A 21200-nucleotide genomic window follows, 5' to 3' on the forward strand; every position below is an offset into this window, starting at 1 on the left:
AGTTTGTTTTCCAAAGTCTTATAACCCTTTAACTAACTGACCTTAACTCAGAATAAGCCCTCAGAGTTCTTTGTTTGTTATCTATTGTTTGATCCTTACTGCCTATGATTGATGAGCTTTACCTATATTCCTGTGCAAAATGAACCCAATAAAAGCCCATTGAGGAAAAGGCCTTTGGCCCTTCTCCTTTGAGAGATTGGCCACCTTTTCTCCCCAAGCAGATCGTATCTTGGTAGACTTATTCTCATCCATGGCAGGTGGGGGGTGGGGGGGTGGGGGGAGAGACACTGCGGGTGGACCCCCCCCCCCAGGTATACAATGTAATAGTTTGACCTTTGTGTATGTTGCAAAATGATCATTGGAATTAGTTAACATGTATCACCACACATAATTACAATTTTTTTTCTTGTGATAAGACCTTTTAAGATCTATTCTTTTAGTGATTTTCAAATATACAATATAGTATTATTAACTAAAGTCACCATGCTATACATTACATTCCCGAACTTACTTATTTTGTAACTGGAAGTTCATACCTTTAGACTACCTTTACCCCTTTTGCCCACCCTGAATTCTACTTTGTAAATCCAGTAGTAAGTTCTTGCTTTCCATGGGCTGCTGCATGTGCCCAAGGTAGGTGAAATACAGGGCTTCCCATGTGACAGCTGTTTTTATACCCACGTGTCCCTCTAACGTGCATAATCAATTTTGAAATTAAAAGTTTATCCTTTTGGCCTTACTCATGTTTTCTTTGACTTTCTGTTTCCTAATTCCTCATCCACACCTGTCGACTGGCCCTAACCTCCTCAGCAGAAGCCTCCAGCTAAGGGGAGAAAGAAACCACTGTCTGGGGATGACTGTAATTTCCCTCCTGATTACAGAGCCAGCTCACCCAGGGCAGCTGCTGTGACTGATGCCTGCCCAAGGCATGGCATGATGCTGTAGTTTGGAGAGTGCATGGCACTTGGATGGGTATGATGCTGGAAACCCCAGGCTGAAGTCACTGAGAAAACATACATGGATCAGGCAGGAGCAGCATAGGAGATGGGTCTGAAATGCCCTTGTTCAGGACCCCAGGCCAGGAATATGGGCACTAGGAGGTGCCAAGCCCAGGAGGCACCATAGGTGCTCCTACAGGGACAGGAAACAGTCCTACAGTGCTCTGTAGACATGGCCCCAGGGCTCTCCCTTTACCTGCCCCCCTTCGCTAATGTGGGCTGCACAGGAGGGAACTCAGTGGGAGCATCTTGCAGTGGGGAGTAGCCACAGAGAGAGAGGTGGGCCACGGGGACCAAAGAACCCTCAGATGGCTCTGGGGACATTAGTAGAACCACTGGGCCACTTGTCTGGCTTCCAAAGGGCAGGTGTGCACCGGTGGGGGTGGGGGGCATGGTGGCACCTCAAGGCCCAGGGCAGGTAAAAAGGCAGAGCTATACCTGCCACTCTGTGGTGTAAGGCAGCAAAAAAGCAAGGATTTTTCTCAGTTGCTGCATTTATGGCTCTTCCCTCAGGCCGTGAGGAGAGCCCTATCCTGACAGAGTTTGCCTGAAACCCAGCAGATTCTAGGTGAGGGAGGGCCCAGGTGAGCTCCTGGCCAGGTGCTTACAGGAATATGCTTGTTGAGACATTTAATATTCCCTGGGTGACAGCTCCTAGGAGTTTTCCAGGAGTCTCTGGGTAACCAGATAGCCCTTGCCTCCCCAGGGTGAGGAAATTGATCCCCAGTAGCGGACAGGATGGCAATGGCAAGGGAGTGGCATTACAGAGCCGCCTGCTAGGCCAGGTTGGAGGGCTGAGACCTGCCTCCCTGGGCTCTGGGTGCTACAGCCAGAAACACAGAAATGCAAGGGCCAGAGGCCTTCCTGGCTTTTATATCAGCTTTCCTTTCAAGGGCTCTCAGGACTTCTCTACTAAGAACAGGAATTCTGGGGCTCAGAAAACCTGTAAGTAAAGTCAGCACTGAGGGATTTCGGACAGTGTTCGTGACACTGGTTGATTCCAGTCTCGAAGAAGGTGGGGTTACCTGTCTGCCGAGTCCACTGCTAAGTTGTTTATAAATCCTGCTTGATCTAACATAAAACATCTAACTGTCATACTCTTGCCCCTGCTCTCTAGCTGAGCAGATACTCAGTCCCTCTATGCTACTTCAGGGCAGCTCTTAGGCCTCCCATTCTTATGCCCCTGGTACTCCCTCAAGGGTGAAGGACCTGGAAAGCTTTTCCCACCTTCAGCCATGCAAGCGAGGTGTGAAAAGCAAGCAGCTAGTCAGTGCAGAGCTATGGGCAGGGCTCCAGGTACCACAAAGCACACTCAACCCTTTCAGATCTCCCTGGTGTTGTGTGTGGGATGTGGGCATAGTGGTGGTAAGGGGGAATGAGTGTGATCTGCCATATATTCCCAGGACAGGCTGAGCAGAAGGGTGGCTCAGGCTGGTCCATGGGCACCAGAGAGTCTGGCCACAGAGATGACACTGCTGTCCACCCAGGGCCCAGGCCATCCCTCCATGAGCAGCCCCTGTGTGGGGTTAGGAAATCAGGAACAAAAGAATGCCCAAGTGAACTGGGAGGGGGACCCACACCATTTACTGGCAATAGCGGCAGATGGGGGTGGGTGGAGCGGTGACATATGTCTACTCCATCACCCTTCCCTGACCTGCTCTCTGTCCCAGCGAATCACATATCTCAAGACCCCTTGGCCTCCAGGTAGATTGGTCATGGGGAGGCATCTGTAGAAGGCAGGAGACCAGAGAGGAAAGCAATGGGAAGTCACAGAGTGACTGCCACGTTCCCACCAAGGCTCCAGCTCCTATTCACGAGCACTATCTCTGTGGCAGCGTGCTGGATAGCCCCAGCCCCCGAAAGCCCAGCCCCCACCTCCTCCTGTTGTCTGTCCAGCCTTGGGTGTGGCATCCTGCTGGTGCTAATCTCTGGGTTGCCTTAGTGTCCTCTCATGTTGGCTTCCACCACCTGTTACCAGTCCCTAAGTCCTCTAAAGAATCTAGACCAGCAACTGTCCAATTTACTGTGTGATTGGGTCACCTAATTCAGTAGGCTGGAGCATTTCTAACAAGCTCCAGGCGACACTGATGTGGCTGGGCCTTGGACCACATTTTGAGAAGCAAACACCAGGGAGAATTTTATTTTCCTGGAACAATGTGCTGGGCACTCTTCTGAGCAGTGGGCCACAAAAGTAAAATAAATAGAGCTGTTTATGATCCAGAGAGGGAGACAGACACAATCAGATGACAATCACTATAAATGACACCATTGGCAAATACTCCAAAGGCTAGACAGGAGGCTATGTGAACAATAGAGTCTTCAGGATAACTTCCTTGGCACTTTTTGGGGGTGGTATTTGAGCTGAGACCCAGGCAAGGGGCTGGGGAAGGTTTCAGCAGCAGTGCACAAGCAGAGGCTGGGTAACAGAGCAGAGGGACAGTGTGTATTCTGTGGTCTGAGAGAGGCCAGCCTGGCTAGAGCACAGTGAGGTCTCCTGTGATTGGGCCCAGAGCTCAGGTCACCAGGTACGAAGCTGGCTCCTTTATGCCCAGCAAGCGAGTCTACACCTGAACTCAACTTCTCATGTGATCAGGCCTCCCTTTCTCCTATGTCCTGAATCCAGCTTCCAATAAGGTCTGCAGGTGCTGGCAGCTGGCACTTTCAGACTCCTCTCTGCTCAGCTGGCAGCCACACCCAGACTCCCTGGCGCCCGAGTTTGGCTGCTCTTGCATTAGAAAGGGGCAGTAGCAGGGGCAGGTTCCTGCCCTGGCACACAGCCCCCTGGTGTGGCAGCAGCCTTCCCCGCCTCTACCCTGCACACAGACACTAAGGAGGACAACATGCCTCTGTTTGCTGACCTTCAGTGTTTCAGTTTCCCCAACAAAAGCCACTTCTTAACCCCAAACACCGGTGACATTGTAGTATTTTCCTTAACCCACCTCACCACATTAGGGCTTTTCTATGTCTTAAGGGCAATGGAAGCTTTGAAGTGTTAAGCATGGGGTTGTCTGATGGGGTTTGTGTTTCCAAACAGTTTTAGGGCTGTTATGTGATGGGTAGGCTGTAAAGGAGAGAGGGAAAGAAGGGAGAGTATGCAAAGAGGAGCTGCGTGTGGGGCTGGTGGGGATGGCCTTGGGGCTCTGGCTAGAATGATGGAGACAGCAGAGCACACCTAATACCTCACTCTGGGATGGACACATCCAGAAGCACAGAGTATGCCTTCTTTTCCAGAAGGCTCCATGGGGCATCCAACAACCTTCAGAAAGGTGTGGATACAGCCAAGGACAGGTCTATGACATTCCAGCCCCTTGTCCTTCAGCATTGGCCTTTCTATTCCTTGGATGGTCTTCTCAAGGAAAACTGTTGCCCACACTCTCCTCTCATGGCCTCTTTGTGTAAGGCAGACTCAGAGAGGTACAGTAACATGCCCAAGGTCTCAAAGCAAGGTCTCAAAGGAATGGCAGCCCTGTGATCAGCTCAGGGGTCCTTGGGACCATAGATGTACCAGGAGCCAGTGGCTGGTTCTGAGTGCTGAGGTCAGCCTGCCCTCAGCTACTGGTGCTGGGAGAGGAAGAGATGCTGGCCCATCTCTGAGGCAGTGGGCACTAGCCAGGGGGTCTGGGGAGGACTATGAAGATTTGAAGACCCCTGCACTGAGATCCTTGGAGGCACTGGGGCTCATGGGACTGTGGACAGGGCAACCAGGAGGGGAATTTGAGAGACTGGGCCAAGTTTGGGGTGTTAGACTCAAGAGACAGAGTGGGGCTCAGGGGTGGGGACACAGCTTGGCACCTGGAAAGACAGGAGTTACCTGATCTGAGGAGAACAATGGAAAGCCAGAGGCTCCCTCATCTCACACCTGTGGCTTACAGCATGGATAGCTTGGGCAGTGATGGCCCTGGAAAACAGTTTAACACTCTGTCCTTGGAGGCTGAGGCTGCCCACACAGCCCTCCTTGCTTAACCTGGACAGCAGGCTCTGGGAAGGTGTGGGGTGCAGAGGTGAGGAATACGAGGGTCATGGCAGGCCCTCCCCAAGAGGGGATGCAGAACAGGAGGAGAGGGTGTGGACTCAGGCCTTATGGAACGGCAGCATGAGCCCTGAGGGTGGCGGTGTGTGAGCTGTGGAGAACAGACACTGTAACCAGATGTGGGCTTCCGAAGGCCCCAGGTATAGGGAATTCAATTTTTTGGGCCTTTAGCTGTGGATCTGAGGCCCATGGCACTCTGGGTGTGTGGTCATTCCTTGTTTGTCTACCTGACAAATACTTCGATCTGGTGTTAGCTACTTCACCTGCATTCTCTCCTAATTATCAGGTTGGAAAGTGGGTTAGGATATGAAATGGGACTTTGTGTTGGTTCAGAATTGCTCCCAGCTGAGATTAATAGTTAAATGTCTATATTTGAAAGCAAGCCCACATTGGGCTTAAAGGAAAGAAAGCAAAGTCAGTCCCTCAGCCTCACACACCACCAAAAGTGAACCTCTGTAAGTTAAAGACCTGGAGTGAAAGAGTAAGTACATCTGAGCTGAGAGTTGGCACCTGTGGACAGTGCTACTTCTCTTTGAGGTTGGGTGTAGCCACCCCACCAAATTTGCTGTTCTAGGAGAACTGTGAAGACTGGGGAGACCCCTGGAAGAGGAGATGGCATATCTCTCCATTCCATGGCTCCACAAATCTCAGCACTGTGCCTCAGGACATGGCTCCCAAGCAGGACAATTCTGAAAGTCAGCAGACCCCTTAGAAAGAGTGCCCAGCTTTCACCCTTTCCGGCTCTGGGGCTCTGCTCCTGTTGCCTCCTCCCAGAGGGGACAAATGCAGACCCAGGGTCCCCTCCACGCTGACATTCACTATCTTGGGGCCAGGACTGAAGACCTGGGGGAGCTCCCAGGTCTCTACCAAGTTTGCATTTTTGTTTGTTTTTTAACATTTGTATTTCCATTTAAAAAGTTATTATCAAAAAACAAGAAGAAAAATGCATCATCATCTGATCTCACCTTGATTGTAAGATCTGTTTCTCTCTCTAAATATATACCCTGGCTCATCCTCTTAGCTTTTTCACCTGTGAAATGGGTGACCAGTCTTGGTTCTGTGCAGGGTGGTTGTGAAATTCTGATGGCTCATGTGGGCTGGATGTGAGTGTAGGGCACCCTGTGGAAAGCATGAGGCTGGGCTCCACAGGTTCACTTGCCCACTGGACAGTCCTGGAGTTTGGGGGGGTTGCAGAAGCTATTCTTGATGAGCTCCAGGAACAAAGAGAGAGTCCAGTGACAGGGAAGGACAAAGCCTTCTGCCCAGTGTCCACAAGCCTAAGCCTGGCAATCTCCCCTGAAATACACACACATACATTCACACTGACACACACTCTCACACACATTCACACACATGCTGCCGTCATCAGGGACCTGTGTCTGAAGGGGCAGATGCACTGAGCTACTGGGCATGTGCACTCCTTGCCCTGCTACTTAAAGACTGTGAGTCACCATAACTGTGACACTCTCTTCTCCTTTGGGCTTCACTGGACACAGAGCAGCACCACCCTCAAGCTAGGTCCACGCTAGTTGCAGAAGCAGGCAGCTGGCTGACTACACAGGGGTGTTGAGGATGGAGGAATGTCGAGAGGAGGCTGGACACAGCTAACATCCTGAGCACTCCATGCTCTTGACTTCTCTGTGGGCTCAAGAAAAGACCACCCACTTCAGGATGAACTCTGCTTTGAGGCCAAGAGTCTCATTGGACCCAGCACAGGAGCCCAGCTGTGTGGCCACCCCAGTCTCACCCAGCAGGTGGGACAGCTCCCAGAGCAGCACCTCCGGCCTGGACCAACCTCTGCCCATCAGTCCCACGGTAAGCCTGGAGCAAGCTTCTGCAGGCGCATAGCTTTCCCTCCTCCATTCTGATCCCCATCCTGGGGCCACACAGAGGCTTAGGTAGGTAGATAGAAAAGGCCTGTGCTTTGCTTTGAGACCTTGGGCATGTTACTGTACCTCTCTGAGCCTGCCCTACACAAAGAGGCCATGAGAGGAGAGTGTGGGCAACAGTTTTCCTTGAGGAGACCATCCAAGGAATAGAAAGGCCAATGCTGAAGGACAAGGGGCTAGAATGTCGCAGACCTGTCCTTGGCTGTATCCACACCTTTCTGAAGGTGGTTGGATGCCCCATGGAGCCTTCTGGAAAAGAAGGCATATTCTGTGCTTCTGGATGTGTCCATCCCAGAGTGAGGTATTAGGTGTGCTCTGCTGTCTCCATCATTCTAGCCAGAGCCCCAAGGCCATCCCCACCAACCCCACCATTAAGTGGGGAGGGCTGAGGGTACTCTCAGGACCCTGGGATGCTGGCCTACATCCTGGACAGGATGGGAAGGCCTCTTCTACTTTAGAGGCCAAGGCAGGATAGAGACTATACCACTGCCCCAGAGAGGAGCTGGGGAGGGAGGAGTCTTTACATCTCTTTATATTGTCTTATATCTCCCTGTAGTGACCCTGGGAGGCATAAGCTTTCTTTTCAAAGGGAAATTCTCTCCTCCATCTTGTGCCAGGTCTACCCAGTTATACTCTGGGGGAATATAGCCTTTTCTTTGAGGCTCAGAAGGGGGAAGAACTCCAGAGAGAGGGGCTCTGCCCCACTTGGATACCCCAGAGTTGAGGGGGCCTGGAATATCACTGCTAAATGTCTTGGGCACTTGGAACACGTCCCATATAGCAGAGAGGAACCACCGAAGAGTTGGGCCTTCTTCCCAAGGAAAGGTAGTCATTATAGCCATGTCCCCACTTGCCAGACATGTGTCAGTCTGTCTTACCAGCCTCCAGCAGGTGATCTGAGCCCAATCCTACAAGCCTTATGCCTCTGTGCCATGGTATAGGAGCTTGGGCTCGACTTTAGGGGACCTGCATTTCCATTTGAGCTCAGTCACTTGCTAGCTGTGTGAGCAAGGAACCTTGGCACTGTGAGCTTCAGTTTCCCCACCTGCATTTCTGGGGACTCTAACCCTTTTTTCTCAGGGTTATTTGAAGGTGACAGGATAATGTGATAACATTGCTTCACTGTCTTTCCACAGACTGGGGCTCAGGCTGCTGCCTGGGTCCCCTTCCCCACAGTCGATGTTCCGGACCATGCCCACTACACCCTAGGCACAGTGGTCCTGCTGGTGGGCCTCACGGGAATGCTGGGCAATCTGACAGTCATCTATACCTTTTGCAGGTGCATGGTTGGTGAGGTTGGGGCCTGGGCACTGAGGGTAACCAGCCATGAGGAGACAGGGCAACACATAGGACAGAAATGCTGGTGCTAGCTCTGCCAGGTCACTGTTGAGCTTGGGCAGTGAGGCCAGGGCTAAGCTCAGTGGTCTCAGGCTCAGGCCTCAAACTTTAAGCCCAGGGAAGAGGCCAAAAAGTAGTCCAAGTAGCTCAAATGAGGCATGCCAGTTGGGTCCCAGGTATATCTTCTATGTAGGGTGGCTGTCCTTAGGACACTGGATCTCTGCCCATTCTGCCTTGCTTTAGCTCTCCTCCACCATCACTTGCCCCAGTGGGCATCCTCCTTCTGCCTAAAAGAGCAGTCCAGGCACCAAAGCCCTGAGTCCTCAAGCCCCTCAGCAACTACCTGTTCTTTCCACACCTGCCCTATTTTCAGGCTGAATGGCTGAGACAGGAAGGCAGAGAAGTGGAGCCCTACCTCTATCACCTCTTAGCTGAAATGTCTATGGGCAATTTGTTTATCCTAGTTAAACCCACATGTCTGTCTGCAAAATGGAGCTGTGCTTTATCTCACAGTCAACGTAATGATTAAGTGTGAGTATATGCAGTGCCCAGCAAATCTGTCTGAATCCTGGCTGTACCACTTACTGAGCTTTGTGATCTGGAGCAAACCACATCACAAGTGGGAGGCTCGGTGCTTTTATCTAGAAAATGGGGGAAGTGTAGACGCAAAGAGGGATGGTTACAGGAGACAAGGTTTGTGAAAGGGCCTGCCTTTGGGGCATAGTCATTAACTCCATTGCCCTCAATGGGCAGAGACCCAGTGTCCTAGGGACAGCCACCCTACATAGAGGGTGTGCCTGGGGCTCAATTGGCATGACTCACTTGAGCTATTTGGACTACTTTTTGGCCCCTTCCCTGAGCTTAAAGATTGAGGCTTGGGCCTGAGACCATTTGCCAGCCCTGAGGGTGAGGAATACAGGCACAGGTGTGCTGAGCAGGGTTTAGACCATGACTCTGGAAGAAAAGGGGTGAGGAGGGTGCCTGAGGAAGAAGGCGACACCGTTTGGGCTCATGGGAAGGGGAGCCTAGGGACAAGACACTTGGGATAATCTAGCCTGGAGGAGCTAGAGAAAGGAGGGGTGTGTCCAGGGAGAGAGTATGGGTCATGCCCAAGGTGAGAAGAAGTAATGGCTGACACCCAAACCCAGTTTCTGCTGGACTGAGCAGCAGCTCTAGGAGAGGCATTGCCCTCTGCTTCATTCTGAGTGAACCTCCTTCAAAACACAAGGGTCTCATTTCTCAGACTGTACTGCTGGGCACCAGAACTGTTTGGCTGGTATTTGTTGGGCAGTGGGATGGCCCAGAGGTTCCTGTCTGTATGAGCGCATGTATGCACATATGTGTGCATGGGCATATGTGCACATGTGTGGGCATATGTGCACTATAGTGGAGGGAAGGCACCCAGCAGAAGAACCTTCTGACAGTGTCCGATCCCTACAGGAGCAGAAGCCTCAGGACACCTGCCAACATGTTCATTATCAACCTTGCGATCAGCGACTTCCTCATGTCCTTCACCCAGGCTCCTGTTGTCTTTGCCAGCAGCCTCTCTAAGCGGTGGCTCTTTGGGGAGGCAGGTAGATACTCAGAGCTCCTTTTTGCTGGAAGGGGGAGGAAGATTGTGGCAGGGGATGCCTACTGTGCAGAGTGGCCCAGATGAGGAAGTGATTTCCTCTTCCCTGGCAGAGAGTGGGTAGCTGCCCTCATCCCATGAGTGAGCAACAGGGAGGACTCAGGTTCCAGTCCTGAGGCCTCCACCAGCCTCTGCCAGATGTGGCAAGCAGGCAGGGTGAAGAGGGGCTCAGTCTGCATCTCTTGAGATGTGAGGGCAGGAGCCAAGTACATGGTATCCACAGACCTTCTCTCCCCTGGGGTATCTGTTGGGCTCTATGCTAAGGGCTGAGGTCAGGGAACTGTGTCCACAGGCTGCGAGTTCTATGCCTTCTGTGGGGCTCTCTTTGGCATCACCTCCATGATTACCCTGACGGCCATCGCCCTGGACCGCTTCCTGGTGATCACACGCCCACTGGCCACCATTGGGGTGGTATCCAAGAGGCGAGCAGCGCTTGTCCTGCTGGGAGTCTGGCTCTATGCCCTGGCCTGGAGTCTTCCACCCTTCTTTGGCTGGAGTAAGTGGGCTGCAGGAATCAGGAAAGGGGAGGATAGTCTGGGAGGGGCACGTTCAAGGGAAAGTAGGTAGACTTGGGTTAGCCACCTGGCAGGAGGGGGAGCATAAAACTGCCTGAGCCGCAAGGCTCAGTGGGTATGAGTAGCAGCAGGGAAACTGAAGCTGCATCATCAGAAGATGGCCTGGGCTCCCATCCCTCAACACAGAGGGGAAGACCACATGGTTCCTGGTTGCCAGGAAGAGACACATACATCTGATGCTGAGTTTGCAGTGAGCTACACAGGCAGGGGTTGGGGTATGAGGCCTCATTAGGCAAGAGGGTTAACAGCAAGGCGCCAGCTCTTCTTGGGCAGGGCCAAAAAGCTGGCTGAAGCCTGGGAGAGTAGGACCATGGGGCTCTGGTGAGGTCTTTGCTCCACACTGGCAAGAACGTGCAGCGCTGGGCTTTGCAAGCTATCTCCTGGAATAGGTTTGGAAAGCTCTGCCTCCATATGCCCTGGCTTCCTCACTATACTGGGCTGGGCTGGGGCTGCTGTCAGTATTCCAGGATCCTAGACCCCACATCAAAAATCCCTGCTTGATGAGAAGCCCATGTCAGCACTGCCCAGAACACTGAGAACCTGCCTCCTACTGGCTCCCAGGTGCCTACGTGCCTGAGGGGCTGCTGACTTCCTGCTCCTGGGACTACATGAGCTTCACGCCATCGGTCCGTGCCTACACCATGCTGCTCTTCTGCTTTGTGTTCTTCCTTCCCCTGCTTGTCATCATCTACTGCTACGTCTTCATCTTCAGGGCCATTCGGGAGACAGGCCAGTAAGAGCTGGGCATGGAGGAGGACTAGATGGGAGGGGGGCCATGCCTCTCCATCAGAGCCTCACATCTGCACCCACCCCTGGGGCACTCCTAGCTCCAGATAGGCAAAGACAAGCTGAGCACCTCTGTTTATGGGGTAGGTGCCTAGAAACCAGAACAGCCTGGTGCCTAGAGAAGTCTCAGGAGACAGGGTCTTCTCAAGAAGGGGCCTTTAGGCATGGCAGGAGGCTTGGGGGTGTGGGGCAGAAAAGACACCACAGGTAGAAGAACCGAAGGGGCAGGCCTGGCTGGATGTCCTGGAGAACTTTCTGGGTATGAGGGATGCCTGCACTGGAAGGGATGGCCAACTCCAGAGAGGCTCCCCAACAGTGCCACACTTGGGTGGCACTTATTGCAACCCAAGTGTGGTCAGACCTAGGCTCTGCACCTTTCCTAGGGCTCTCCAGACTTTCGGGTCCTGCGAGGGCCGCAGTGAATTGCCCCGGCAACAGCAGCGGCTGCAGAGCGAGTGGAAAACGGCCAAGATTGTCTTGCTAGTCATCCTTCTCTTTGTTCTCTCCTGGGCCCCCTACTCCACTGTGGCCTTGATGGCCTTTGCTGGGTGAGCGATGGCTAAGGGTCGGGGGGGGGGGGGGGGGGCGAGGGGGAGGGGCATGAAGAGGGGAGGGCTACAGGGGATTGAGGTCGCCTCTTCTTTCTAAGCCCAAACCGAAGCCTGGCCACACAGCCTTCCTCTCTCCTTACAATGAGATTCTCCCCCATAGCTGGGCCTACCTGGTTCCTGGAGGCACTAGGACACGTGTGGGGTGAGCTCTGAGCCACACTGGATTTAGCCTGAGTGCCTGTGAAGGCTACAGGTCTTGCTAGACCCCTTAGGAATACAAGGCTCCCCCTGAGTTCTGGTTCCCTCTTCATCTGGGAACACAGCCAGGGGTTCTGCTCACCTTCTGCCCTCATGGTGAGAGTCTGGGGACTTTGACATTTGCAGCAGTGTGGATGTAAGCCAGACTTCAGAAGCATTTTGGGGCAGAGAGAGCTATTAGTCCTTGGAAGTGTTTGGGTATGAGATCTTCTCCTTGTACAGGAACAATTCCCTCATGGGCCCTCTTGTGAAGTAACTCTGAGAGAGCCAGGGGAGTGTGGACATCTGGGTTTGTGTGTGGTGTGGGAAAAGCTGAGCAGAGGACCAGGGTCAGCAGGGGAGATGAGGGTTTATTGCTGGCAGCACAGGCTCCAAGGGACAGTGAAACCCTCCAAGCTGGTACATCTTTCCCCTAGTCCCCGCCTCAATTGCTCTCTGGGTTCCCACTCACCTCAGATCAGAATTCTTCCTAGCATTGCAGTCCTTCCCATGGGGCTGACACAGCTCAGCTGATTTGGGCCAGGCTGGGTTCTGCCCCTGGCAGGGCCTGGCCTAAAGGAAGAAGATTCCCAAGAGGGCAGGAGGGCCAGCTGTCAGGGAGACCACAGCTTCTCTGTCCTAGGTATGCACATGTCCTGACGCCCTACATGAACTCAGTGCCAGCCGTCATCGCCAAGGCCTCTGCTATCCACAACCCCATCATTTACGCCATCACCCACCCCAAGTACAGGTGCAGCCCTACTTCAGGCCCTACCCCCAGGTCCCCAGTTCCACCCTCGTGGGCATGGAGGACCCAGGCCTGCAAATGGGGGCAGAGGCCACTGTCTTTCCTGTTTCTTGTCTATGATTGGGTGCGGGCTCTAGCAGCTGGAGCAGCCAGATACACTGGGTGGGGTTAGAGGTGGTGTGACCCTTCTGCTGCTCCACTTTCCCAGGAGGCTCAGCTTGGAGGGATATAAGGGCTCCCTGGGCAGTGGCCAATCCTAACTAGGGATTTTTGGAGCTGAGGCAAAGATGGCTGATCAGCAGTGCTTCTCCCTACAAGCACAAGCCCCCAGACAGTGACAACCTGGAAAGACCACACCAGAGAGAGCTCAGCTACACTTCAAGGGCCTTGGCAGAGGCCCAGGGATGGTTCTGACCCAGAGCACTCTCTGCTAATAGAACCCCAGCACACTAGCGTCTCCCACGGGAGTGTTTTCAGTGCTTCTTTTTGCCTGGTGGTGTCAGTAACTCACCACCCCTGCTGAGGCCAGCAGCATGCCTTAACCTATCCAGCTCAGAGGTCTCCATTCACAGAGATGTGGCTTGGGCCAGCCACTTGAAAGCTAGCACCAAGTACCTGGCTGAACCTGCTGTGTTAAGGCTCTCCCTCCATGCCCGCGGCCCCAGCATCTGTTTGTCCACCCCCAGTACCGTCAGTCTGTTGGTCTTCTTCACCTCAGCATCAGTCTGGCCTTCATTATCATTTTTCATGACTTTCAGTGTCTTCCTGTCCATTCCCGTTACCCCATCATCTGTCTGTCTGTCCTCATAACTCCAATGTCTGAAACTCCATATTTCCCCAGTGGCTCTCTGTCCACTCCTATTGGTCTTGTATCAGTCTGTCCATTCATCCCCATCTCCTTGTGTCTGTCTGTCCATCATATTTGCCTTAACAAGATGTGCTGTCCTTGCAGAATGGCCATAGCCCAGCACCTGCCCTGCCTAGGTGTGCTGCTGGGTGTATCGGTCCAGCGCGCTGGCCCATACACCAGCTACCATTTCACCCACCGCTCCACACTGAGCAGCCAGGCCTCGGACCTCAGCTGGATCTCCAGACGGAGGCGCCAGGAGTCCCTGGGCTCTGAAAGTGAGGTGGTAAGAATGCTGGCCCCTGTATGGCTGGCCATCCCTTCCTTAACCAGGCCTCTGGGCAGGACTGCTGTGAGATTTAGGAACCCTTATGACACTGGGATGCTTAGGGCACTGAGGCAGGAAGAACCTCTCCCCACCTCCCCCAAAGCTTTTTCATGCATCATCCTCCCTCACAGGTAGGAGCACTGAGGCCAGAGAAGCAAGGGGTTTGTCCAAGGTCACCCAGTAGCAAGGCCAGGACTGAACATGGGTCTTCCAACTCCAGGCCATCTCTTTTCCATGCTGCCACTATTTTTAGAGCCACAGATTGGATAGACTAGCATTTTTGGTCCCAGATGAGCCTCCTGAGAGACAGACAGGAACTAGCTCAGGGACCCTGGTTCACAGTGTTAAGCCTCCTCCTCTGGGAGCCTCGAAGAGCCCTCTGGATACAGAGGAAGGAGCAGTAGCCCTGGATTCAAGCCTCAGCTCTATTGTCTCTTAACTCTGTGAGCTTGGGCAGGTCACTCACCCTCTGATTGTCTATGTCCTCCTCTGAAACAGCTGCATATAGACTGGCTAGGGTGCCTGCCCTTGGGTAGATACAGACCCCATAGTTGTCAGTCCCTGGAGCTCTCAGCCTGCCAACCTCTCCTTAGAACCTGGAGTTGTGATGCTCCTTGATGTCCCCAGGAGAGCTCCCTGTACCATGGGCTCCTGTCCCCAGCCACACTCAGGTTCCTCCATATTGTGCCTATAGGGCCTTCTGTGGGCCTCACCAAGGGCCTCCACTTAGCCCCTCCTACTGCTTCCATTCCTAGGAGTCTCAGTTGAGGGGCTAAGGGAGGAGCTGTCAGATGTCCCTTCCCTATATTTTGTAACAGAGGTGTAGACCCTCATGAAGACACACCCATCCCACATGCTCTAGAAGGTACGCACATGCACACAGACACACACACACCCTGGCTCATGCACTAAAATTTGTAGGGATTTGGTGACCAGCAACCCTGCAAACAGTGTAATGGGCTTCTCCCTAGTGGATATTGTGGGGAGGGTGGGGAAAGGTCTGGTGCGGGGGGCAGGAGCAAGATGTCAAAATGTCTCACTTTCACCTCACAATGACTCTTCCACCTCCTCCAGGGCTGGACAGACATGGAGGCAGCAGCTATGTGGGAGTCTGCCCAGCAAGTAAGTGGCTGGTTCCCCTGCAGTCAGGGCCTGGAGGATATGGAAGCCAAGGCCCCTCCTAAGCCCCAGAGACATGAAGCAGAGGCTCCCAGGAAGGTGATTGGAGACATGGGGCAAGTAGCCCAGGGAGTGACCAGGAAAAGGGGACTAGTTCTCATGAGTAGGCCCAAATACCCTCTGAGAATTACATCTTCTCTGTACCTCCCCAGGCTTCCTTTGCCCACATGGAGAGTCTGGAGGTCTATGACTCCCAGATGCTCTGAGCAGGCCAAAGTGTGGTCTGAGACCCCACTTAAGAGGGTCTGTGTGTGATTGTAGGTAGCAGGTGGTGGTGGCTGTGCTGCACTATGATAAATGTGTGCATGTGTGCTAGTGTGTGTGACCATGTGCCTGGCACATGCTCTGTCTCACTGTGCCACTACAGAGAGTGGAATTGAGTGCCCCTAACATGTCTGCTCTAAGCTGTGTATGACCAAGGGTGGATGGTGTGTACCTCTGTGTGTGATTGGAGCCTGGACATACCTGTGTGGGGGTGCTGCAGGCTGTGTATGTGCTCACTGCGAATGCCCTGAGATTAGGATGTTACCCAGAATACTTGTGGCTATTAAAAGAAAGCCAGCTGTCAGCCCAACTGCCTATGGAACGGAATGTCGATGGTGATTAGAGAAGGCCATATTCTGGAACACTGGAAATGCCATGCTCAGGCCCCAAGGCTGAGGCTTCCCCTCCCCCTCAGCTGACAGCTCCCCCACCCCTGCCCTTCACTCCTACCTACATAACACCCTCAGCTCCTGGGCTGTCTTGGGTTTCCCTAGCAAGCCCAAGGCCAGAGCACTTTTCTGCTTTTCTTCTTCAAGGCTGCTCCCCTGCATGTCTCAGAGAGGGAGAGCCCTGGGCTACTCCCTACAGTTGGAGCCTCTGCTTCCCCCAGCATCAGTGTTCTAGGGAGCACCACTCCCCTGATGCTCCAGCCCCAGGAGGACTCACACCCCAGCCCTGAGCCCTGGCACTGTGCACAGCCACAGAGGCCAGGACAGAGGCATGGCTGTGCCCCCCCCCAAGCTGGTGGGGCAATGACAAAAAGCACAACGCCTGTCCTGGGGGGAATACTGGGCTGGGGTAAGGTGTTGGGCAGAGAGGGGTAGCACATAAGCAGTCACCTAACATGTGATAAGGACTACCAATGAGGTATCAGTGTACAGACTGCTGAAAGCAGAGGCAAGCCCCCAAGGGCTCCCCAGGGAAGGTGGAGGTAAAGTGGAGATTGCCAGGCTGAGGGAGGGGGGCTGAGAGATCCAGGCTGAGGAAACAGCCTGTGCAAACGCAGTGGAGCCCAGGGGGAGCTCAGTGTCCTGGAACAGAATGTTGCTCTGTGACCTCAGAGGCAGCCAAAGGGACCCTGTGAGCTGGCGGGACATGTGGGAGAAAGGAGACAGGCAGGAGGTGGTGGTAGGAGCCTTGAGAAGACCCACTCAACTGCTGGCCAGAGGGGTCTCCAGACATGACGCTGGGTGTAAGGAGCCCCTTGAGGACTTAGCAGGGGTTCTGATTAGGGCTGGGTCAGCTTTGCAGGGTATCTGGGCCCCTCTGCAGTGGCTGGGGAAGGACAGGTTGAATGGCATGAGCTGCAGGGAGAAAACCAGAGGAAGCAGGTGCTATAGGACAGACCAGAAATGAGGCGTTGAAGGCAGCAGGGGTAGAGGAGACACTGGCATGTGGAAGAGGAAAGAAGGGAAGTGGAGAAAGGGATGGTGAGGTGAAGAGACCTCAGGAGCCAAAGAGCCTAGGATGTCCTAGGGAGATGTCCTACTGGCAGCCTTAGATACTTGTGGCTCCATCTTTCAGGCCACATTGCCTAGAGTCTCAGAAAAGGCCCATCCTCAACCTAGAACACAACCTGGCCCTCCATTCAGCCTCCCTTCACCAGAGAGTCACTGGGAGACTGCTACTGCTGGGCCATTCCTTAGGCTAAACAGATGTGTGTTGTTTGTTTTCCAGACCAAGGTGCTACTGCCCAGCCTGGACTCCAGGATGTAGGGCACCACTGGCTCTTCTTTTCTTCTGGGCACACCCAGCCCTCTCACACACACAGACCCAGGATCACCCCCTGAGCCTGTGGGCTTTGGAAGTGGCCCTGTCACTTGTGGTGTGCTGGATTCATATCCCAAAACACAAAGCTCCTGCCATGCGAAGTGTTCTGCATGCACGTCTCATCTTGGCAGCCTGCACCCCAGGCTCATCCTGAAGAGTGGACCCCAGCCCTCCTGCTTCCTGGAGACACCTACCCCTCTTCAAATGCTATGTGCCATGACTGTCTGAGTGATGACAATGGCGATGGCTACATGGGGCCCTCCAGCTATTTATGAGCTGCCTCTGCACCCGGGCTGGGCATTTTGTTGGCATGGGAAAGCCAGCACTGCATCTCCCTCAGCCAGCAGTTAAAGCTGAACACAGACCTTCATGTACTGGAAACTCTTACTTATCAGTAGCTTCTCTCCGCCGTGCCGTTTCCACTGTGCTCCATACTTTTGTGCACACATACATTTGCAAGCACACTCTCTGCACGTACATATTTGCATGCACACTCGGCACATGTGTGCACACACTGCACCTGTGATTTCTTTCAAATCAGTGGTCTAAGTTTATCCCAGGGCTGTGTGGCTCTGACAAGTATAGGAAAATAAATAATCAGAGGTCTCAGAGAAGCATGGTCTCTTCTTATCTGTTGATGCTGCAATTGGAGAGAAACCTTAGGCCTGCCCTCTGATGCCCACAGCAGTTTCTCTTCCTCCACTTCTCTCTTTTCCCCACCTTGTGACTCTCTTTCCTGAAGCTACCTACCATCTCAAACTGTGGGGGGTAGACTGGAGGAGGAACAAAGACCAGGCTTGCCCCTAGCCCCACTGCCCAATGAGCTGCTGTTACTAAGAAGCAACACCCACCCAGCCTCTAGGTACCAGCTGCTCTCTGGCTGTCTTGGGCCCCCAGGGAAAGCAGATGGGTCGTTGCTGGCCTCCCCCTTTAAGAGCATCCTTTCTACTACCCCTCCCTTTCCCTGACGCAGCATTAGGCATCAAGCGGGTACACAAACCCAGAGAAAGAGCCTGCATCTTCAGGTACAGTCTAGCCCAGTGCTCCCCCTCCTCCCCTTTCTTCTATTTCAGAATTGCATAGGCTTCAGCACCCCGAGTTCTGAACCCCATTACACTTCCTTATCCCACACTGTTCATGCTTCTATGCCCTCTCTAGCTTGGAAAAACAGATCTCTGTAGGAAAGTGGATAAGGAAGGAGTCAGGGATGGACTGAATGGGGCATGGGGGAAGGGCAGGGAATGGTACAGGGGAGGGATGGGTGCTGTAAGCTGCCAGCCTCCTGGGCCAGGCACCAGCAGGGAGAACAGGCTAGGCTACATGCTACAGGGCAAGGAGGTGGTAAAGTGGAGGAGAGAACACAGGTCCCTCCTTGGCTTCTTCCATTTGATAGTTTTGTGATCTTGGGCAAGTTACCAAATGCCACTGTGATGTGGGGACTCCTACCCTGCACGTTGTATGTGCCAGGCCCAAGGCATGAGGTGGGATGCTGGCAGCTGGATAATTACTCATACCCAGGCCTGCACTTAGTCCTTGGGGCCCAGCCCAAGCCAGAGCCTCTGGGAATGCCAGAGAGGAGTTAACCCAGTTGCCTTCCCCAAGCCTCAGTTTCCCCAGCCAGGAGCCACAGTGAGCTTTGATCTATTTCCAGACAACCCAAGGTCTAAGGTATCTTCTGTGGTAAGGCTTCTAAAGGAATCCTGGCCCCAAGACCACACTGGCAGGAGTCTCAAGGGGCCTAGACCCCCTCTCAGAACACACTGTCTCAGGGCTGTGGGCTGAACACACTGAACACACAGCCCCTCCCTGCCCCTTCTGGCCCCATGTTCCAGCAGCTGAGCAAATGGCATTCCCCCCTCCTCCCTGTCCCCTGCCATTCCAGCGCAAAGGGCACAGGAGCCTGGCGTGCCGCACTGGCAGCTGGAGCTTTCCTTACTGCTGTCAAGTTTTCCAGAGCACAAATGAGACACAAGAGCCAGGAGTAACTGCTGGGCCGCCAGAGGGTCTGGACGGTGTGGACCTCCCTCAGACCTGCTTTCAGACCCTGTGCTGAAGGGCACAGGCAGGACCCCAACCTGAGTCTGGGCATTGGTAGGCACCTGTGCCCACTGGGAGCCCATTAGCTGGCTCAAGTCCCATGGGAATTAGCCCAGGCTCCAGTGTGGCCTGAGTCCACTTGCTTTGTTACTTTGGAAAAGTCACTTAACCTCTCTGAGCCTTGGGTCCTGCTGAGGCAACAGCCTCCCAAGATCTGAGGGAATAATGATGTGAAGGGCCTGGAGCTGAGCTTAGCTGTTCTCACAGCTGCTGCTATTATGATGATCGTTTGTATGCTGGAAAACCTTGGGCCAATTACTTGTCTTCTGAGCTGAAGCTCTGTTCAGACCAGCTGGAAGCTCAGCTTGGTCCTAAGACCCATCACGACTCCACACTGGATAAGGTACAGACTTTCGCCAGAGAGCACAGGGCAGCAATACCCCAAGTCACCGGGGAGTGGGTGCAGCTGGGGAGAGAGTGTGTGTCCTGGCTCTCCAGAGGACAGAGAGAGCAAGGAGAGGAGGGAGAGCAGGGAGGCATGAGCATTATCACTGACGTGGCCAGTACCTTATCCTGCCCCCTGGGTGTGGGACACCCCTCCCCAGGGGCTATATTAGCTCTGTGAGTCACGGTGGACCGCCTGGGAGGCCTCAGCGGGCGGGCACAGTGTAAGGTTACAGTCCATTTATGGGCGTAGCAGAGGGCAGATATCAGTGTCGATGGCATTCGTTCCCAGCTATTCTTAGGAGCCTCTCAGGAGCTCCACACAGCCTGACCAGACAGCAAGGGACAGAGCAGGCAAGGCTGGGGGTCGGGGGTCCAGGGCAGGTGCAGAGGCACAGCGCATGCGGGCTGTCTCACTCCCTTTTCTTGTCCACAGAGGCTGCCACTGTCAGCACCAGCATGTCTTACAGCGTGACCCTGACCGGGCCTGGGCCCTGGGGCTTCCGTCTACAGGGCGGCAAGGACTTCAACATGCCGCTTACTATCTCCCGGGTAAGTGTGTGCTGCTCATGGCCTGGTGCCCATAGGGTTTGGTATGTTCAGAGAAGCGTTCGTATGTCCATCCACCTTCCTCAACACTCTTGAAAACCAGAGCACACGGTATCCCCAGTCTGGGGGCTGGCATTGGACCCAACTGGATGTTGCTGGCCATAGGGTCCTGGTCTTGGCCATAGCTGTTTGTCCCCCTGAACTGGCCAGCCTGTTGTAAATGTGAAATGCCATGGGCAAGCAGCAGAGAAGGAAGTGTTAAATTTTCAGGGTAGGCAGGAGAGTGAACAGAGTGTAGCACCTTCCTCAGCTCTTCCTCAGCAAGCCTGGAGCATTTCCCTGATAGTGGGCAACTGCTTTGGGGAGAGAACACTCCTAGCACGGAGAGGGCAGGTAACAGGAGGGTGGATAGGTAGATGGGCAGACTGTTGACCTTGGCTGTCAGGACTCGGGGCTGGATTGGGTTGGTTACTGGGCTCTAACACCCACTCCATCCATTCCAGACCCAAGATAACAGTCCCCTCCTCCCACCTGCTGGTCCTGCCAGGGACCTGGCATTGGCTAGCCTCATGAGGCTGGGCCATCCTCCCTCACCTGCCTAAGCTGCAACCCACTCACCAGCATTGCTTTATCTGCCTGTCTCACATCTTCTTCCCCTCCCCATGCTTATCTGGGAAAACAACCCATGTCCTGCAGTGTCTGTGATCAGGGAATGTCACTGCCTGATGTGGGTGTTACAGAACATTGGAGACTGAGTGACTCTACTGACCTGCTGGGGATACTAAAACCCAGAAAGCAGAGAAATTAGATCTCCTGAAAGGGCTTTGTTTTAACCACTGCTATGTCCCTGAAATCTATAGCAGGGCGTAGAACATAGTAGATGCTCAGGCAACATTTGTCAAGTAAAGGGACTCTCCAACAAGTCCAGCAGAGCTGAGTCTGGAGGTCCTGTGGCCCAGAGAGGACTATGAGATGTGCGAGGGCATAGACAAGCCCTGCC

The 21200-nt window shown here is 53.7% G+C and overlaps 2 protein-coding genes across 10 annotated transcripts in view; both read left to right on the plus strand.

The window, feature by feature from the left end:
* Positions 1 to 1866: 1866 nt before the first annotated feature.
* Positions 1867 to 17726, plus strand: OPN4 (opsin 4). Of its 3 annotated transcripts, XM_045196125.2 has the most exons (11): positions 1867 to 1943; positions 6525 to 6843; positions 8054 to 8196; positions 9696 to 9829; positions 10178 to 10381; positions 11022 to 11193; positions 11630 to 11794; positions 12678 to 12785; positions 13735 to 13915; positions 15032 to 15079; positions 17078 to 17726. In XM_045196125.2, the coding sequence occupies exons 2-11, from the start codon at positions 6652 to 6654 to the stop codon at positions 17114 to 17116; spliced, it is 1386 nt and encodes a 461-aa protein (XP_045052060.2). In that variant the 5' UTR covers positions 1867 to 1943; positions 6525 to 6651; the 3' UTR covers positions 17117 to 17726. The 3 variants fall into 3 exon arrangements, with proteins under 3 accessions (XP_045052060.2, XP_071077224.1, XP_045052061.1); XM_071221123.1 differs by lacking the exon at positions 1867 to 1943 and having other exon boundaries at positions 6516 to 6843; XM_045196126.2 differs by lacking the exons at positions 1867 to 1943; positions 6525 to 6843 and adding an exon at positions 6902 to 6926.
* A 2136-nt stretch (positions 17727 to 19862) lies between these two features.
* The window catches only part of LDB3 (LIM domain binding 3), a 65212-nt gene continuing 63874 nt past the window's right edge, over positions 19863 to 21200 (plus strand). For all 7 annotated transcript variants that reach the window (XM_053922831.1, XM_053922833.1, XM_053922832.1 and 4 more), the window contains exons 1-2: positions 19863 to 20005; positions 20088 to 20203. In XM_053922831.1, the coding sequence (XP_053778806.1) occupies positions 20111 to 20203 (93 nt within the window). In that variant the 5' untranslated portion in view covers positions 19863 to 20005; positions 20088 to 20110. The remainder of the gene's footprint in view (positions 20006 to 20087; positions 20204 to 21200) is intronic.

The sequence above is a fragment of the Desmodus rotundus genome, chromosome 4, assembly GCF_022682495.2.
Source record: "Desmodus rotundus isolate HL8 chromosome 4, HLdesRot8A.1, whole genome shotgun sequence".
NCBI classification, from domain to species: Eukaryota; Metazoa; Chordata; class Mammalia; order Chiroptera; family Phyllostomidae; genus Desmodus; species Desmodus rotundus.

What these genes read in the sequence shown, in the direction of transcription:
- OPN4 (XM_045196125.2), top strand. Translation starts at nt 6,652, where the DNA reads ATGCTCTTGACTTCTCTGTGGGCTCAAGAAAAGACCACCCACTTCAGG. An exon ending in ATCACCCACCCCAAGTACAG is followed by an intron (nt 12,786 to 13,734) that starts GTGCAGCCCTAC and finishes CTGTCCTTGCAG; the next exon opens with AATGGCCATAGCCCAGCACC. An exon ending in TGTGGGAGTCTGCCCAGCAA is followed by an intron (nt 15,080 to 17,077) that starts GTAAGTGGCTGG and finishes TTTGTTTTCCAG; the next exon opens with ACCAAGGTGCTACTGCCCAG.